The sequence below is a fragment of the Lepidochelys kempii genome, chromosome 10 (genome assembly GCF_965140285.1).
Source record: "Lepidochelys kempii isolate rLepKem1 chromosome 10, rLepKem1.hap1, whole genome shotgun sequence".
In the NCBI taxonomy this organism is placed as follows: Eukaryota; Metazoa; Chordata; order Testudines; family Cheloniidae; genus Lepidochelys; species Lepidochelys kempii.
The window spans coordinates 46,037,108-46,057,113 of record NC_136389.1 but is presented as its reverse complement, the minus strand read 5'-3'; the positions used below and the strand labels follow the sequence as shown (position 1 = coordinate 46,057,113).

General features: G+C 52.1%; 1 protein-coding gene across 1 annotated transcript in view; it reads left to right on the top strand.

The window, feature by feature from the left end:
- The window catches only part of DUOX2 (dual oxidase 2), a 40,208-nt gene that overhangs the window by 7,658 nt on the left and 12,544 nt on the right, over nt 1-20,006 (top strand). The window contains exons 5-20 of the mRNA XM_073363242.2: nt 619-820; nt 3,784-3,950; nt 4,081-4,141; nt 4,740-4,836; nt 5,345-5,435; nt 7,950-8,052; nt 8,476-8,636; nt 10,410-10,585; nt 11,111-11,229; nt 12,463-12,600; nt 13,573-13,686; nt 14,495-14,697; nt 15,594-15,779; nt 16,254-16,479; nt 19,323-19,416; nt 19,743-19,918. Coding sequence (XP_073219343.2) covers nt 619-820; nt 3,784-3,950; nt 4,081-4,141; nt 4,740-4,836; nt 5,345-5,435; nt 7,950-8,052; nt 8,476-8,636; nt 10,410-10,585; nt 11,111-11,229; nt 12,463-12,600; nt 13,573-13,686; nt 14,495-14,697; nt 15,594-15,779; nt 16,254-16,479; nt 19,323-19,416; nt 19,743-19,918 — 2,314 coding nt within the window. The remainder of the gene's footprint in view (nt 1-618; nt 821-3,783; nt 3,951-4,080; nt 4,142-4,739; nt 4,837-5,344; nt 5,436-7,949; nt 8,053-8,475; nt 8,637-10,409; nt 10,586-11,110; nt 11,230-12,462; nt 12,601-13,572; nt 13,687-14,494; nt 14,698-15,593; nt 15,780-16,253; nt 16,480-19,322; nt 19,417-19,742; nt 19,919-20,006) is intronic.

The window sequence follows — 20,006 nt, the reverse complement described above, 5'->3', positions numbered from 1 at the left end:
GCAAGGAAATGTATATTTTCAAAAAAGGCCATTTTTCACTGGAAATGTTTGCCACGTGAAATGCGTAGCCCAGCTGTAATGGAAACAGACTTCACAGTGCAGCAGCAGGAGACATGGCTCTAGGGATGGATGAGCAGCAGCCAAAAGGAGGGGCTCTGGTTAGAACCACCTTGCTGAGAGCAGGTTTGCTGGGGAGGAGTCCAGTACTTCCTCCTGCCCTGCCTCACTCAGCCTGTGATTCAAGAGCTTGTTTCAGAATCTAAAGGAAAGCAGGAAATGAAAAATAATTTAAAAGAATGAAAACTGAACTTCCTCCAACCTCTGGGAAGGCCCCTTATCTGGGTGAAGAGTCACGGGGTTGGTAGTTTATCAACACTGGCAGGCTCATCCCTTTCTTGATGATTCTGGTGACTTCTGCTACAGATTGATAAAAAGGTAGTAAGACTTCTGTTCCTTGTGGAATACGTGTTGTTCATCTCACCGTGTGTGTAGTGGACCATCAATATATACAAGCGCACAGAGGACCTGGGCTTTGGCTAAGCCCTGATCCTTCTCATGCAGAGACCAGGAGGCAGCCGATCATCCCACTCTGACCCAAGCCCTTGCTTCTCTCCTCAGATAAACATGGTGACAGGCTGGCTTGATGGAAGTGCCATTTATGGCCCTTCCCATTCCTGGAGTGACGCCTTGAGGAGTTTCTCTGGTGGGAAGCTGGCTTCTGGGCCTGACAAGAGCTTCCCAAAGCAGACGGACGGGAGAAACTTCATGTGGAAGGCTCTGGACCCGTCCACGGGACAGGGCGGCCCCCAAGGGATCTATGGTAAGGAAGCCTCATGTCCCAGTTTCCCATCTTTCAGCCTCCCATGGTGCATTTGCAAGGTTATTTCACACCCTACCCAGGCTGAAGTCTCCAACCCATCCTGGATCAGAATCAGGCCTAGAGGTGGCCGATTGCACAGGCTGCTTGAGAGAAATGTCTTCTCTCATGCTGCAAATTAATGCAGAAAAGCGATTAAAACTGCTGGGCTTTGCCCAGCACTGAGTCATCAGTCTCCTTCCCGATCCCCCGAGCAAACCCACCGCCGGGTGTGTCCGAGCAGAGCGTCACCTCAGGGCAGGGAACAAAGGGCTGGGTGGGTAGGCCAGATCCCCCTGCATCCAGGGAACCTGATGCCAAGCACTCTCCCCAGAAAGGGCTGCCGAGCAGAAATTCCCAGACACAAAGCTGTTTGTTTCCTGGGTGTGGGGTGTGGTGTGGAACCGAGGCATTCATGCCGCATTCAAGCAGCGCCATGAAGAGAAACATTTCTTAGCACCTGCCAGGCCCAGGCAGCGAAGTGCTGGCCACTCCCTGCAGCCAGGTGCTGCCCCTACAGACCCAGGCCGTGCTGGTGGGTCACCTAGACTTTAAGGCCAGAAGGGACCCTCATGATCATCTAGTCTGAGCTGCTGCATGTCGCAGGCCACAGAGCCTCACCCACCCCCTCATGGCTGTACTAGACCCCTAACCTCTGGCTGAGTGACTGAAGTCCTCAAATCACAGTTTAAAGACTCACCTGTGTAATGTTCCTTCCCCAACCACACCCTGAGTGCGGCGGGCAGCGATCAAAGAAGGCAGAATCCTGGTCAGACTCAGCACCATTAAGCCTGCCAGGGCTGGGCCTCTCCCTAGCCCTTATGGGGGGAATTGCTTCAGGCCCAGGCTGCTCTGCAGCCCACGCAGCCCTGGAACAGTTATCGGGTCGTGTGTCGGGGTAGAACCTCCCTGCCAGTGAGGGTCAGAACTCTGCCCAAAGCTGCCGAAGCTCCGCGCACTCACTATAGCAAGTGCAGCATGTTAATTCCATCCGGACTAGCCGGATTGGCTCCCTAGAGAGAGGGAACTAGGCCAGGAAGGCCCCTGGGGCGGCCAAGCTCAGGGAGGAAGCATGAGCAAAGGTTCCTTTTGGGATAATGTTGGTCAGGTCACAACAAAGTCAGTTCCCAGCTAGTGGGAAAGTTTTGGAACCACTCTGTGTGGGTGCCCAGCTGGGGAAGGAGGCAGGGACCCAGCCCAAGAGGGAGAGAAATGCCAAATCACGCAAGGGAGGAGACAGGAACCTGCGTAAGTTGAAGATGCAATGTGAATTTGAGGCAGCCCTGCATCAGTTCCCAACCCAGCCCAAACTATGCTGATAGAAACCCACTCTCCCCCTCTAATCTGAAATGATCTAGGCTGCAGGTCACAAACCTGGTCATAATCCAGCTGTGCTTTTTTAAAGAATTCTTTATCTGGCCCTCCTTTGCTCTCTGCCCCTTTACCTGATACTAGGAAGAGCACAGTATCTTCTGGGCCAAAGCAGGGGGCGAGCTCATGCCATGCCACACTACGGACGAGAGATGTTTTATGACTGTTTTATGAAGTGTATTGCTTACCATAAAACTATATCAAATACCTGATGTGCACCTAACAACTTTGTTTGCTTTGTCTTTTACTTTTTCATGAGGAAAAATTAAAAACAGAAGGAGAAAGAAATGAGAGAGAAATGTAACCTCTTTTCTTGGCCACACTTTGTGGCAATGAGTTCCACAGGGTAGCTGTGCTTGGTGTTAAAGGCGAGTTATCCTCTGCCAACCACTGCCTGACTTTATCAGGTTTAAATGTGCTGCTTTTTAAATTAATCAATTGCCTCCTTGTTTTTTCTATTTCTCTATTGTGTTCCCTCTTACTCCTCTCCCTTCTGATATATAGAGAGAGGACTAGAAAAGAGTTACTGGCATTCTTCTCTTCTCTTCTCTTCTCTTCTCTTCTCTTCTCTTCTCTTCTCTTCTCTTCTCCCTTTATTCTGTTCCCCACAGAATGGCCTCTGGCTGGCAGACATGGACACTGAAAATCCCCTACCCAGTGCCAGCACACACAGCCCCCGGAACATCCCCTCTCCAATCTCTTCCCTCCCCATAGCACCAGGGAAGCTGCGTGTGGAATCTAGCAGCAGGCTTCCTTTCTGTCCCATAGCAGCAACAGTCAGCTCCATGGTATATTGAAAATGGTCTTAAAAACAAGTGACGACTTTAAATTTCAAGGAGTTTCCTGCTTCTGCTCGCAGGGTAGGGGGTCTGGAGGGAAATGTGCAATCTGGGTCTTTTGGCATGCAATCTGCAAAGAGCTGGCCTAGAGCAAAGGTTGTGCTGCCTTAGAGAACAGCCTGCTCTGTCTCCCATAGACTCATAGATATTAAGGTCAGAAGGGACCATTATTTTCATCTAGTCTGACCTCCTGCACAATGCAGGCCACCGAATCTCACCCACCCACTCTTGCAATAAACCTCTCACCTATGTCTGAGCTCCTGAAGTCCTCAAATCATGGTTTAAAGACTTCAAGGTGCAGAGAATCCTCCAGCAAGTGACCTATGCCCCATGCTGCAGAGGAAGGCGAAAAACCCCCAGGGCCTCTTCCAATCTGCCCTGGAGGAAAATTCCTTCCCGATCCCAAATATGGCGATCAGCTGAACCCTGAGCATGTGGGCAAGACTCACCAGCCAGACACCCAGGAAAGAATTCTCTGCAGTAACTCAGATCCCACCCCATCCAACATCCCATCGCAGGCCATTGGGCCTATTTACCATGAATAGTTAAAGATCAATTAATTGCCTCTCTCTGGTTTTGATTCTTCTGCAGTAGGGTTTTGGATTCTAAGAAATATAGTTGTGTTACATGGCAACCTGCGAGCAAGAGTATTTTATGTTTTCATCTAACTTCTGTGTATGTTTGTCATGCACTTCATGGGTTCCTTGACTGTTGTAGACTTTGGGAATGCCAGAGGGAACGAGAACCTTTTCCTGCAGGCCGAGAGCATTGTCTGGTTCCGCTACCACAATAACTGGGCCTCGAAGCTGGCTCAGCAGCACCCGAGCTGGTCGGACGAGGACGTGTTCCAGCATGCGCGCAAGTGGGTCATTGCTACCTACCAGGTGAGGGAGCTGAGAGCCCCATGCAGAGGGGCCAGCACGAGGGAGAGCCCCTGGAGTGATGACGGCTGGGCCCTCTGCCCTGAGCTCTGTGGGTGTTTGTGCTGACACCATCTCCTCCTCTCCTCCACAGAATATCATCCTGTATGAGTGGCTGCCAACATTCCTACAGAAAACCATCTCGTCGTACACTGGTGAGGGGGCAGGAAGCACGGGGTGCAGGAGGCAAGCAAAAGGGTGGGGTGATGGGCCTAAGGAGGCTGTGGGGAGCAGTGAGTGGATGGGGGAGTGAGGGACCCTGAGAGGGGTCTGTGGGGAGCAGTGGGTGGATGGGGGAGTGAGGGGCCCTGAGGGGGGGGCTGTGGGGAGCAGTGGGTGGATGGGGGAGCAAGGGGCCCTGAGGGGGGACTGTGGGGAGCAGTGGGTGGATGGGGGAGCGAGGGGCCCTGAGGGGGGGGCTGTGGGGAGCACTGAGTGGATACAGGAGTGAGGAGCCCTGAGGGGGGGCTGTGGGGAGCAGTGGGTGGATGGGGGAGTGAGGGGCCCTGAGGGGGGGCTGTGGGGAGCAGTGGATGAATGGGGGAGCGAGGGGCCCTGAGTGGGGACTGCGGGGAGCACTGAGTGGATACAGGAGTGAGGGGCCCTGAGGGGGGGCTGTGGGGATCAGTGGGTGGATGGAGGAGTGAGGGGCCCTGAGGGGGAGCAGTGGGTGGATGGGGGAGCAAGGGGCCCTGAGGGGGCTCTTCACTCTCCTGCCAGGAGGTGCAGCCCAGCAGCTGCTCTTTGTTGCAGGTTACAAGCAGCATGTGGATCCCAGCATATCCACCGAGTTCGTGGTGGCCATGGGGCACTCCCTGGCAACCATGGTGCCCCCTGGAGTCTACAGGAGGTAGGGAGAGCCGCGTGGCAGGTGGGGGTGCCCGTCAGCTGGGGAAGCAGCAGTGCCAGGCGGGTGAGTGGAGGCAGCAGTCGCAGGTCAGACTGCAGCAAGGAGAGCTGCTCTCCACTCCTGGAGGGCAACAGATCCACCCCAAACCCTGAAAGACACAAGCCTCCAAAGCATCACCCAACCCAGTGCTTTCCTGCCAGCTCCTAGCAGCAGGGCTGGCACCACCGCCCTAGCAAGCGTTCCCTCCAGAGTCTGGGGCCACGCGGGCTCCCTGCCCTACTGCCTCTCAGCAGAGAAGTGTAGCCCGGGTCATGCCATGCGCAGGCTGGGGCAGCTGGAGCTCCCGCCCAGCTGTGTATATAGCAGTATGGATACAAAGGTGCTGTCTACACTCAGGACTGTTTTCTGGGGACTCAGACTCTAGCAAGCTGCAGAAAAGCCCCTCTCAGCCCCGCTGTTATCCCTGCCCAGAGGGGCTGCGAGGCCTCACCCTTCTCCTCTGTTCCAGAAACACGAGCTGCCATTTCCAGGAAGTGCTCAACCAAGACAACAGCAAGTCGCCAGCCTTCCGGCTCTGCAACAGCTACTGGTGCAGAAAGGTATGGGGGAGCGGGCCTGGGAAGGGCAGCGTCTCATCCGCGCCCTGGCCAAAGGCAGGGACTACCTGCATCGCGGGCCAAGTCTTGTCCCCGCTGCGCCGCCTGACCTGGCCCCAGAAGCAGGAGGGCAGGATTTAGGCAGCTGCTCCATGCTTCGGTACAGCAGGTTCTTGAAGTTCCAGGAGCCCTGTCCCGAAAGAGGCAGCATGCAGGGATAACCCTCCCCCCAGGCCGGTGGCTGTCTGCCAGTCGATGGGCTCCGGGAGTTGCAGCTGTGGCTGTGTGAGATGAGTGATTAAAAGACTCCTCCCTCCCCCGTCCCTTTGTTTACCTTCCTGAGAGCGTGGACTACAAAGCTCTGGCCCAGCCGCTCAAAGTGGGGCAGGCAGGGAGGAGGAATCCCCAGGGGTCTCAGACTTTATGGGCAGCTCTAATGAGGCAGGCCGGCACCTGGCACAGGCCCGCGGCCCGCCCAGGGCCCCCAGGCTTGCAGAGTTGGCCACGGTCGCAGCAAATGGGCTGGATTCAGGTCTCTGATTCTGAATGCGCCTGCAATAGGAAATAGGGGAGCACTCAAGGGTCAGGAGGGCAGGGTCTTGGCGCAGTATGGTGGTGGGCTGGCTCGGCCTGCCGTGTAGCAGAGTGTCAGATTGTGAGAAGTGAGGGTTACCAGCCATCCTGAGGATCAGAGCCTCGCTGGTCATCAGGGGGCCGAATGGACCGTTCCAGTGATGGCAAGGCCCTTGCCAACCGCATCCCATCACCAGAATGGCCTGGTGGGAATTCCACCACACAGAGAGTCAGGCGGGTAGGACTGCACTCAGGGAGCTGGCAGGGAGCTGTTGCCGAAGCCGCCGGGACCACCTCACCCAGCTGCCCAGTGCTTGACTAATGCAGTCACTGCCCCACCCTAGCACTTCACTGCGAACGGACACGCGAAGCACTGCAGCTCTGAGGAGATAAAGCAGGGAGTTACCCCACGGGCAGCACCCTCCTGAGCAGAGTGGGGTCTATATCCCTCCAGAAAGTCCCTTGAGTCAGTGTTTCTTTCCACCCCAAATTGTAAGGAAAGTTGGAATATTGCGCTTGCTGTCACCCAAAGAAATTCAAACGTTTTCCATTTGGAACAGTCGGGACTTTTCATTCCGAGCAGCTCGATATTACACTGCATCTGCCCATGCAGTGCCTCATGGGAGCTGGATTCTGGTGCCTCTCACCCACATTCTGCACTCCCGGCACGTAACTCCCGTGATGCACCATGCAGCTTGGTCAGAGGCGGGGTTGTAGGGGAGAACCAGGACATAAGGTGCCTTCAGCAGCTGCAGTTTCACATTGAACAGACTTGAAATGAAACACGTCCATACGGTTGAATGCACCAAATGCTCTCATTTGGGTCGAACCAACTGCAGACGAGAGATTTTGTTGAGATCTTCCCTAGAAAAAGTTGATACGTTTTGGGTCAATGAAAATTTTCCTGCAGAAAATTGCTATTTTGCAGAAACTTTTTTCCATTGAAAAACTGTTTCAGCAGAAAACTCCCAACCAGCTTGACTCCTGAAAAGCTCCTTCTTGTTCTCTGATGCTGCTTCTGTTCCTCCATCCCATCCCTGGGGAGGCAGCTTCTACAGACAGGAGACTCAGGCAGGGCCAAGATAATGGATCTGTCCTATGGGAGCCAGATCTGGAGATCGTTACGCACATGGGTGTGGCAGCCGCACGGTGAGGTGCTGCCCGGGCTCACAGGAAGACCTGGCACCTATGGGAACAGACAAGGCATAGGGTGCTACACCCTCCAGGGCCCCAAGGGACCTTCTGCCTTCCATTGGCTGTGGATTTCCACCTGCTGAAAGATTTTCACAAATAATGGCAAAAAAAATTCATGTTTTGGTACTAATTGTAAAGATGTCCCTGAAACAGAACCCAACAGTTCTGCCAACCAGTGAAACCTGCAGTGCAGGAACTGCATAACTGGCTTAATGAGCCTCCAGAGCCAGCCTCTTCCTGCCCTGGGCTTTAGCCGAGCAATTCTCATTCAGGTCTAAGGCCAGATCTTCAGCTGGTGTAGATCTGTGAAGCCCCACTGGCTTCCGTAGTGCCTTCCATCAGCTGAGGATCTAGCCTGATGCCTGCAGGACTGTGAAGGCCTGGAGGAAGCTGACATATTCCAGTTAGAGATCGGGCCCACCTTTCTCAGTCAGAGCGACCCACCTTTGGCACAAGCTAGCAAGGGAACACGTGGAGTCTTCTTCTTGGGATGTTGTCACATTCAGCCTGGATGCCTTTCTGGGAGATGTGCTTTAGTCAAACACAAGGGAATGGCTCAATCAAGGGGTAACTGGGTGAAAGTCGCTGGCCTGTGCTAGGCAGGAGGTCAGGCTAGAAAATCTAATGGTCCCTTCTGGCCTCAAATTCTATGAATCAAGGTTCCTTTGGGTGCTGGGTCAGGCGAGTGCGAACATCACGGGTGTCTCAGAGGTTTGCACCATAATGACAGAGAATCTCTCTTTCATTTAGAACCCCAATCTTGAGACAGCGCAGGATGTGGATGACCTGCTGCTGGGAATGTGCTCCCAGATCGCGGAGCGGGAGGACAACGAGGTGGTGGAGGATCTCAGAGGTTGAGACGCTTTCATGTTGCAGTTGTGCAGTTTGGCTGAATGTCTGTCTCTTTTGGCTGTTAGGGGGAGTCTCGTTGTTCCCCTTTTACACCTGGGGCGGAGAGGCACAGGGAGGGGACATGGCGTGGCAGAGAGTCGGTGACAGAGTCAGGAATGGAACCCAGGAGTCCTGACACTCTCCTGCGCTAACCGCAGCTGTGGCTGTGGCCAGCTGCTCTCTTTCCTGTAGCCCTTCCTAGCTAGTGTTGGGCAGCAATCTTCACTTTAAGATGAGTCCATGAGGGAAGGGGACTTGGTGAGGGGAGAGGCCAGCATGCAGGATTGTCCTCTCAGGGCCCCTGCTGTGCTGTGAGAGGAAGGGTGATCACTGGAGGTTGATTTTGCATTACCATGTCTTTAGCTCCTCTCTTTGTTCTTCCCAGATTACTGGTACGGGCCCCTGAAGTACTCTCGCACCGACTACATAGCCAGCTACATCCAGCGGGGCCGAGACCTTGGCCTGTCCACCTATACCAAGGCCCAAGAGCTCTTTGACTTACCGACTGCCACAAACTGGTCATTTTTTGCCCACGTGGATGGAAAGGTCAGAAGCACCGAGATGTCATTTAACCTCAGTGGCTTGTGTTAGCCTCAGACACCCACCGCTGGGGCCTCATCTGCACACAAAAGTCATACGGCTTTAACTGTCTTGGTGAAGTCAAGGCGCTACGACACCCTAGTGTGGACACGGTTACACTGGTCCCAAGGTGCTTCTGTTGGGATAGTTCTTCCCAAAGGTCAGGGGAGCGAGCCACAGCCCTCACTGACATAGCTACACTAGCTCAAACGCTGTGTGTAAATCAGGCCTCGGTCTGGGTTTAAAATTGGCTAGAGAGAGATCACCACGTGAGGAGCTGGGTTCCTTGCTGCTGCCCTCAGAGCATCACTGGGGCCTCAGGTGTTGGTGGCTGGTGCAGCTGGCTGCCCTGCCCTGCCCTGCCCTGCCCTGCCCTGCCCTGCCCTGGTGGCGAGCTCTGTGCTGAGCTCACTGCCTGGCGCCTGCCCACCCTCCCATATAGCTGTGTGTGCTCTACTCTTCCCTGGAGCCGCAGCTGCTCCTGGGCTGAGGTTTGGAGCAGCCTGGGGAGTTGGAGCAGTCACAGCTGTGAGCAAGGCTGATACAACTGAATCATCTACCCACCTCAGTGCGGTTCTTAGCCCCTCCCACTGGTCAGATCAGACCCTTAGCTGATGTCTGCACCATACTCAGAGATAGTCTAGCTAGCACAGCTACAGACAGCAGTGAAGACGGGATGGCTTTATCGCAGGCCAGCAACACATGTTCATACCCAGGGTCCCTGGTGGACTTGTACAGCCTGCACTGCAGCCTGCTGCGGCTTCACTGCTGGTTTTAGCCCACTAGTGAGATTCAAGCTAGTGCGGGTACCTCTGCGTGAGCTCCCGCCACCACCCCTCTGACAGCAGTGTGGACGTAGGTTTCGAGTGGTCAGTAGGAAGGGCAGAGAGTACTGGCCAGGTTCTCCCCAGTCCTCACTCCTACCTAGCTACAAGTATCATCAGCCCCCGCAGCCAGCTGCTGCAACGTCTCTCTGCCAGTGGCGAGTTGCATGCTGAGAGATCCTTAATCTGATGGCAAATAGAATAATAGAATCTCAGGGTTGGAAGGGACCTCAGGAGGTCATCTAGTCCAACCCCCTGCAGGGCCAATCCCCAGTTTTTGCCCCAGATCCCTAAATGGCCGCCTCAAGAATTTGGGTTTAGCAGGCCAATGCTCAAACCACTGAACTATCCCTCCCCCTGATAATCAGGCCCCAGCTCCAGCGAGGATGGTACAGGAGCGTTGGAGTCTATGTGTTTTGGGGGAAAGGAGGCCAGCCACAGGGGACCTCAGTGAGGAGCTGACGGTGGAGGTGCCAGGTGGAGATTACAGACCACTAGGAGTCAGGCACAATGGGAAGCACAGGGATACTCCTGCCAATGACAGAGCAGCTAGGCTTTCCTGTGCTCTCATTGGCAGAGACCTGGGGGTTCTCTGGAGCAGCGAGCCAGGGCTCTCAGCACCTGCCCCTCCCACACCAGACGAGTCTTCACATCTCTGGGAGGGGCGAGGTGGGGCAGAGGGGATCAATTGACCTTGGTTGGTGCTTCCTTCCTTCCGTTTCAGTGGGAAGCTGTGGCACCCGTACGGGGTCACACACACAGCTGGCATTGTCACCATCCCACAGCCAGCTGGCTTTTCCATAAGACCCCAAAGGGCTAATGAATCTTCTCACGGCTTTTTGATACACTCAGCCACTAGCGCATGGGGGCACTGGGTGTAATCAGTCCTTCCTAACCCATGGGGCTTGTTCTCCAGGTCCTTCAGAATGTAGCTGCCCTATACGACAACGACATCTCCAAGCTGGAACTCCTGCCAGGGGGCATGCTGGAGAGCAACGGAGACCCCGGAGACCTCTTCAGCGCCATCATCTTCGACCAGTTTACGCGCCTGCGTGATGGGGACAGGTTTTGGTTCGAAAACACAAAGAACAGGTAAGTGTCTCTCCTGGCAGCCCATGCCAGGGGTGGTCCCTGCATTGGCCATTGTTCCCCCAGAGTACGGCCAAGATGGTGTTGTGCAATTTAACATCCTGTAATGCACTGTAACTGGCCTGAGACTGGGGCCTGGAGTCCTACAAAGTGCGAACCAATGGTGAAGCCCGAGAAGCACTTCAGGCCAATGGAGAACGAGCTCAGACTTTCATGTGGGTGAAGAAAGCCCATCCCAGCAGCTCCCTGGCAACCCATCGACAAGCTGCTGTGGAGCCTTGATCTTCAGTTCTCTTCCCCAGATCCTGAGATGATGTGGGATGGGTGTCAGAGTCTGTGGTATACAATCCTGGCACTCTCCCGGGGCTGATCTGGGGCACAGTGTAGGCTGGGAGCTCTGGATCAGACACACTCTTGGGACTCTCCAGGTGCTGATCTGGGGAGGGCATGGGCTGGGGGGTCACACGCAGTCCTTGTGTGGGCAGGGGTCTCTGACGCCTACATGGATTCCATTTTCTCTTTCCCCAGGTTATTCACAAATGATGAAATTGAAGAGATTCGAAAGACCACATTCCATAATGTCCTTGTTAATGTCACCTATGCGGATTCGACAGATGTCCCGATGCAGGTGTTTAACTGGAATACTTGTGAGTATTTCCTTTCTGTGCTGCTGGGGTGATAACCCGGGGGAGCCAGGCTGCTATGTTCCCTTCACCTTTCCCCATGGTAGGTCTTGGGCTATACAGCCAGGTTGCACACAGCACCCTGCCCACCAGCTGAGAGGCTCCCTGCTCGGGCATCGTCCAGGTGACGCTCCCTGCATGGCTGTCCTCTAATACACCCCGCTGCGCATCTGGACCATGTGTCCATTAGCAGTTGGGTTGGGCAGCATACACTGGGCACAGGAGTTGAATGAAAAGCCACAGACCTGGCTGGAATTGCCATGGTTTCTAATAGAAGAGTGCTGCTGAGCAGGTCTGGAGGCCAAGACTGATGGAACCCCCTTGCAATGAGCAATGAGCAAAGCCAACTCTGTTCATATGGGGATGGCCCAGAGCTCACACCCTGGCATGGCCATAAGTCAGGTCGGAGCTGGTAAAGCATTCTGGGTATTGGCAGGCAGGAATTCCAGAGGTCCCAGGCCAGCACCTATGGCTAACCCAGCATCCATCGCTTTTCCTCACTTTCCATGTCATGCGCTCGTCCCCTGTTACTGGCCTTGGTCTGAAGAAAGTAGACCACAGTTTGTTTGTGAGTTGTGGCCATTAATGTCAGTGATCATTTTGCAGCTGTGTTTTTGCCCCACCCTGCCCTATAAAGTTATCCATTTACCATGCAAATTTTTTTATTGCATTCTTCCAATCGCATTGCAAGAGCTTTATTGCTTTCAGTTTAAGACACAAAAATCCTGACAACTTGTAACTGCGCCAAGAGTGATTTCCAGAATTGCAGCATGATCCTGTCATCTGATGCTAAAGCCTGGCTGAGCACCTGCTCCGTAGTGCCGATAACTCATAAGACATGGTAATTCCCTCACTGCCCATTCCCAGGTCTCATGGGAGAGTGGGCGCTGCAGAACACTATTGTACAAATGACTTCTCAAGGAATCCAGAGCAGGCCAATTCAGTTAAATGGGTGCAGCAACCAGAGGACTGGAACCCATGTAACTGACAGCAAGGATTTGGCCCCAAAAACTCTGAGCTGGAGTTAAATGTAGGGCCCAGAGCTTTTCCCCAGGACCTCCCAAGCTTTAGGGGAACCCTTCCAGACTCCAGAGAAGACCTCACGTCATCCCATAGTGAGCGTGCTCCTAGAGAGCAAAGCAAGCGTGAGCTGGGTTGGTATCATGGCACTCAGACCATCTTCTCTCTGCCTACCAGCGGATCCATGTCCTCAGCCCCAGCAGCTGACTACAGAACACCTGGCAAACTGCACACCCATGACAGTGCTGGACTATTTCGAAGGCAGCGGGGCTGGATTCGGGCTTATCCTCGTCGCCCTCTGCTGTTTTCCTTTAGGTTTGCACTGGTCTTTGCTTCCTTTGTTTATTTGCTCTTTGCTTAAATGCAGTTGTTGTGCCAAATCGCCCTGGGGGCTGAGCACCTGACTGGCATCAGTGGGAGTTGCATGCATTTAGCCACCCTTGGGAATTGGCCCACTGCAGCTCTGTGATATCCCCTGCTCTGCAAAGGCCCAGTCCTGGCTGGAGTAGAGTACCTCTGAGAGATGTTGAGCACTCTTAGCTCCCATCACAGTCACTAGGGAAGGAGGATACTCAGCAGCTTGCAGGATGATAGTTCCTGTCGCACTTCACTGAGAGTCACTTCACCGCGCCAGGGTCCCTTGTGACACTGGGGCCACGTGTAATGGGGAAATGTACCTTAGATTGTGGCTGGGTGGCATTTAGGGGTGTGTGCTTGATTGGAGGTCAGATTAGACAATCTGGTGGTCTTGTCTTGATGAAGGTAGGACAAGAAGCCATGGGCATAGTCTGCAGCAGGACAGATTTTTGTTCTGGGGTAGTTAAGCTCTGGAACAGGTTGCAAGGGAGGTTGTGGAATCCCCATCCTTGGAGGTTTTAAAGAACAGGTTGGACACACAGCTGTCAGGGCTAGTCTAGGTTTACTTGGTCCTGCAGGGGGCTGGACCAAATGACCTCTCAAGGTCCTTTCCAGCCCAACACATCTATGGTTGTGTGAGTCGCTGGTCCCAGCAGCAGCAGGAACCTTTAGTGGGACATTAGCGATGCCAGAGATGGAGGCAGAGGCTCAACTGTGACTGGAACCCTTGATTAAATAAAGCCATTTGCGGTTGAAACGTGCCATAGTCGGGGAGGGGAACAATCCCACATTCCCTCCAGGCCCCAGTGGTAGGTGGGAATCATTGTAAGCCCTCGTGGGTGACCACCAGGGCTGAATTGCCAGAAGGTGGGTGGTCCTGTGTTGTTCTGTTACCTCATTTTTCCCTTTCCTGCTCATTTGCTCCCTCAGTGAGTTTATTTGTTGCCTGGATTGTCGCTACTTTCCGCAAGCGCGATTTCAAGAAGCTGCAGAGAAAAGCGAACCCCAGTGTGAGGAGAGAGGTGTCGGGCGAGGGAGTGCAGGGTAAGGCGGGGACCTTTGGCTGGCTCGGGGGGGCATGGTGGAACCCCCAGCTCGCTGGAGTTGGGTGGTTCCTCCGTAGTCCAAGTCATGCATCCACCAAACCCCCTTTGCTGTCAGCGTGGGTTACTGTCTAGGACAGCGTTGGCATGGAGCTGACACCCTTCTTCATGCAGCTCACCTTCAGTTGGGAGCTGGGAGGGAAACTCTGGTACAGGGCACTCATGTGAGGGCAGGTGGCAGCTTCTGGGGCTGGCCCTAGAGCAGGCTACCGGCATCTGATCTGGAAACTGTGGAGCTTCTCTCTAGCATTGCCCAGTTAGAGTAAAATCCCCCTCTCCCGTCTGCATGAGTGATCTCAGCTCTAACGCTCCGAGAGCCATGTGGATAGGATAAAGGAATTTTTCCCTCAGTGTTGCCTTGTGATTCAGTAGGAGATCTGGGGTTACTGAATAATATGTATCCTCTATGAAATGGAGACCTCCAGCTCTATAATGTCCTTAAAAATGGAGGCCGGTGACCTGACCCTGATCTCCCGTACGCTGGTGTAAAACAGGAGTAACTGTATTGAAGACAATGGAATTATACCAGACAGAACCAGTCCATGTGATACCAGAATTGAGCTCATTTTAGTACAGTTCGCCCTGCAATTTGGATAGACCGCTTGATCAGCAGAGGAATAAAGGGCTTCTGTTACCCACCCCAAACAGGAGTAGATATATTTGTAGGCCGCTCTCCCAGTGAAGAAAAATGTTTGTTAATACTCACATACAACCAGTCTGACCCAACTCCCTGCATTCTCTCCCGCCAGCCTTGGAGTGGCAAGGTCCCAAGACAGACAGCAATCTCATCTACCTTCAGCTTCATCCAGACAAGATTATCAAAGTGCTGGACAACCGGCGAGCCGTGCTCCGCAGCATCAGTCTGAAAAACCAACAGCAGGTGGACATGGTCCTCTCCATCAACAAAGGGAACAAAGCTTTGCTCCTGAAGATTCCCAAAGAGTATGACCTGGTATGTGGTAGGACACATGACATGTGCTTGGCGTTGCCTCTGAGCCCTCTCTCTGCCTGGCTGTGCCAGTCATAAGGAATAAATTCCCTACTCTCCACCTCCCTTGATGACGTGTTCCTGGGAGCCTAAACTAAATATTTTGGCAGGGGTGGCTGGGTTTATTGCTGGGGTAGCCTTACACTGGAGGTTCTAGGCCAGTGGATAATAACACCAATGCTTTGTACTGATTCTGAAAAAGCCTTTTGCCCAGATCTGTGAGGTTTAATAACTCTGAATTTCTAGTAAACATGACGCTCCAAAGCATGCATGCCCTACGTGTGCATGAAATAAATGTCAGGATTCTACTTAGTGCTGGTAAATCAATCAAACAGGTGGAAACTCCAGAGTCCATAGGAAGCATTTTTATCTCAAGCGGTATTTTGGATCCTATGTTTCCACTCTTTGGTTCATGCAGCATGAAGCATGTTAATGGTGGCTACGCCTGCCTATCTAAATAACAACCAGAGCTCCATAGGAATGGCCCAGACGTGTCTGATGGTCTGGCCTACACAGAGGATGCTTCAGGTGGGCCCTGTAGGTTCTGATCTTTAGTTACAAGAAGCTGTAGCCTTCTCTCAAACAATGAATCTACATCATCCCCCTGGAAATAGAAGTGTCACTCATTGGGTGGGTCTTGCTGGTTGGAAGCAGGGCTCATGTGCCTAAGCACAGAGAGAACATGAGAGAGAAATAAAATGAGATCTTCAAGCAAGAGCCTGATTAGCTGTGAGTGGTATTGGGGCTGCTTTTGGGGTCTTGGCATTTTAGTCTGGTTTTAACACGCTAATGGAGTGCCACTCCCAGCCCAGCCGAGAATGGCTCCAGCTCACTGGCTCATTCTTTGGGGGCTCCTCCAGGTGTTGCTTTTTAATGGCGAGGCAGAGCGAAGTGACTTTGTCCGGAAGCTGACCAACTACTTGGAGACAAATGGACTGTCTCTCAACATGTCTGACATGACGGAACGCAGCCTGCTGAAGAGGGCTGTGACCAAAGAGCAGAGGAAGCAGATCCTGGAGACTTTCTTCAGACATTTATTTGCCCAGGTATGTACCAAGCCAGCACATGGGTGTGGTGAGCACTCCGGTAAATGGAGGCCAGCTATTTATATTGATTAAACATTAGGCACTACTGCTATTATTGCACATCATAATAGGCAAACCACTCACAAGGAACAAGCTGCCAATCTGTTTGACACTAAAGAATCCCTGTTATTTACAGAAGACTGAGGAAATGGCAGTGCTGGGATATTACCATTTAATACCTGGAAGAGGCTGTTGCATGACAGCATGATGAGTACATTGTACCAGTAAATGCCCTCCAGTGTGTATTGTAATAATAATGACCATCAGATGGGAGTCATAGGAGACTTTGCCACAGCATCTGCTATTAAACCTTGGCTAAGAGTTGGGGAGAGACCACCAGTGTTTGTATGGAATGGAAGGGGTGTGGGTTAGCATGGTTCTGTTCTTTGAGTGCTGAGTATGGGACTATCCCTCAGCCTGCCTCTCTCATCGCAGGTGCTGGACATTGACAAGTCAGATGCCGGAGACCTCAACTTTGAAACGTCCTTGACAGCAAAAGAATCTCTCAAGTGTGAGCTGAGCCGAGCTGAGTTTGCAGAGTCGCTGGGGCTCAAACCCCAGTCCATGTTTGTGGAGTCCATGTTCTCTCTTGCTGACAAAGATGGCAATGGATATCTCTCCTTCCGAGAGTTCCTGGACATCTTGGTGGTCTTCATGAAAGGTGAGACTTTGTTGGAGGACTGGGAGAGAGTCACTGACTCACGTTAAGCATCTTGCCGCAGTCACAGCCCCAGCTAAACAGCTTCCTTCTTGTCCACACTCTGCTCACCAGCCATCGCAACTCAGCTGAACCTTGGCATGGTCCATCTATCAAATGAAACATAAAGCGAAGGTCCTGTCCCTGTGTAGTCACTGAAGTCCACTGGTGCCTCAGCCAAATTTCTTCAAGCTCAGAACACAAATGTGACCAAATCTCTCTCAATATGATGCGTGTAAGAAGTAGCTAACAGGTCCTGATTCAGGACAGCACGTAAGCATGTGTTTCAATTTAAATGTGTGCTCAAGTGTTGTCCTGAATAGGAATCATAGAATCATAGAATATCAGGGTTGGAAGGGACCTCAGGAGGTCATCTAGTCCAACCCCCTGCTCAAAGCAGGACCAATCCCCAATTAAATCATCCCAGCTAGGGCTTTGTCAAGCCTAATCTTAAAAACATCTAAGGAAGGAGATTCTACCACCTCCCTAGGTAACGCATTCCAGTGTTTCACCACCCTCCTAGTGAAAAAGTTTTTCCTAATATCCAACCTAAACCTCCCCCACTGCAACTTGAGACCATTACTCCTTGTCCTGTCCTCTTCTACCACTGAGAATAGTCTAGAACCATCCTCTCTGGAACCACCTCTCAGGTAGTTGAAAGCAGCTATCAAATCCCCCCTCATTCTTCTCTTCTGCAGACTAAACAATCCCAGTTCCCTCAGCCTCTCCTCATAAGTCATGTGTTCCAGACCCCTAATCATTTTTGTTGCCCTTTGCTGGACTCTCTCCAATTTATCCACATCCTTCTTGTAGTGTGGGGCCCAAAACTGGACACAGTACTCCAGATGAGGCCTCACCAATGTCAAATAGAGGGGAACGATCACATCCCTCGATCTGCTCGCTATGCCCCTACTTATACATCCCAAAATGCCATTGGCCTTCTTGGCAACAAGGGCACACTGCTGACTCATATCCAGCTTCTCGTCCTGTCACCCCTAGGTCCTTTTCCGCAGAACTGCTGCCTAGCCATTCGGTCCCTAGTCTGTAGCTGTGCATTGGGTTCTTCCGTCCTAAGTGCAGGACCCTGCACTTATCCTTATTGAACCTCATCAGATTTCTTTTGGCCCAATCCTCCAATTTGTCTAGGGCCCTCTGTATCCTATCCCTGCCCTCCAGCGTATCTACCACTCCTCCCAGTTTAGTATCATCCGTAAATTTGCTGAGAGTGCAATCCACACCATCCTCCGGATCATTTATGAAGATATTGAACAAAACCGGCCCCAGGACCGACCCCTGGGGCACTCCACTTGACACCGGCTGCCAACTAGACATGGAGCCATTGATCACTACCTGTTGAGCCCGACAATCTAGCCAACTTTCTACCCACCTTATAGTGCATTCATCCAGCCCATACTTCTTTAACTTGCTGACAAGAATACTGTGGGTTCAGGCACAGGATAACTGCTTTCCTAAATTGGGGTCCAAATTTCTACCCCAGTTTCATTCACGCAGAGAGTGACCTCTACCTGTGAATTAACACGAATAACCAGAACAGCATTTCTCCTTCAGCTGTTAAAGCAGAGAAGGCGATCTCTTCTCTTTGTCAGTGCTGGTGGGCAAAGTTTGGCTAGTTAGTCTCTGAATGGGTATCCTGCACTCCACCTGTCGGGAGGCCAGTGATGTGACTCTTAAAATCTCCTTTTTTCTGATGCACTAGCAGACAGGGAAAGCTACAGCAAACTCTGCAGCTGCCTTTTCAACAGGCAGTGGCAAGGGGGTATCCCATGATCACTTCATACTATCATTTTTTATACTGTCAGGCAGTTTTGGGGGGTAGCTTCCTTGGGGGAAGTTGGGTGGTGTTACATTTTACTGGGTGCATTTGGAGGCTTTATTAAGAGCTTGTCTACATGGAAAATTGACCAGAATAGCTATTGCAGAAAAGGCAGCTATTCTGGAATAACTGCCTCTGTGGACACTCGGTTCCAAAGTAAATGTGATTTTATTCCTGGCCAGGGTACCAGACTCTGCCCCAGTTTACCCCCAGGCTGGAGAGAAACACGCAACCTTAATACTTTAATTGAGAAACTGGGAGGGAATAAGGAGGTGGGATATGATAACTGACAGACTAGATAAGGTGATTGCCAGAAAATCTTTGCCTTGCACTGATTAGGAGAATAATTCACAACAAATAATTTGTTTGACAAATTGTGCCTCTTTTTCTCTTTGCAAACTGTCTGCAGACAGGTAGTGATGGTCTCAGACTTATTCATTATTCAGAATCACTGCAGATTTCCACAGCGACTCATCCTTGGTTGGGAGTTCACTAAGAAGGAGTTTGTTGGAAATATTCAAAATTTGTGCCCTGTTGATTACTTAAATAAACACAGGGGATTGTTTCTGCTCCCTGACATGACGAGTGATGTCCTTAACTAACACAAGTGTGTATTGTGACTTTCACGCTCAAATATTCCTTAAAGAATTTGCATTTGACGAACGTTTAGTTATTCAAGCTGTAAGATTTTTTTCTTCATGTCTATTCATGCTGGTAAAGCTCGCGTGACAGCATTTAGAGAAATCAAACACAGAGGAGCAGCAAATGCAGCTGAAACAAACTTGCTTACAAATTCAAAGTAACATTAGCAGTGTGCTTCTTTGCAGGAATTTCTCTAATGGAATGATGACTGTGTTACTGCAGGTCCCATAAGCCCCACCTCAGTCCTTGTAAAGTGCCTTGAGACCCTAATTTGCAAGGAACTACAGAAATAAGAAGTAATTCTTATTCCATCCATCTTCTTTCCTAACAGGGTCCCCAGAGGAGAAGTCAAAGCTGATGTTCACCATGTATGATGTTGACGGGAATGGCTTCCTCTCCAAGGAAGAGCTCATCAGGATGCTGAGGTATTCCTCCTGTCTGTGCTGCAGGATAGGTAGTTGGCATACGCCTTCTCAAAAGTGGCTGCTCATATGAGGTGTTTCAACTGCTGAGGGTCAGGTGTGAAACCCCTTGGGTCCAGTACTTGGAGCTGAGAACCCCTGGATGTATCGTGATGCTCTGAGAACCCCTGGATGTATTCTGATTCTCAGTCTCATCTGAAGTGTCTTCAGTAATGATGCTGCCACATCCCCTGCAGGGGTCTCTATAACCCCCCAGTCAGGCCTGTGTTCTTGCCCTCTGAGAGTCAGCTGATTGCTCTGCAGCCCCCAGCCTTGTCCCTTTGCTCTAGGTCCTTCATCGAGATCGCCAACAACTGCCTCTCGGGCGATCAGATGGAGCAGGTGATTGAGTCCATGTTCCAGGCGTCAGGCTTTCAGGAAAAGGAGGAGCTGACATGGGAGGATTTTCATTACATGCTGCGGGACCATGACAGCGAGCTGCGCTTCACCCAGCTCTGCATCAAAGGTCAGCGTGGTGGGGCACAAAGAGCAAAGAAAGTCCAGGTGACCTTTCTGCTGCGCTCAGCTGGGCTGGGGTGGCTGGCACTGGAGGG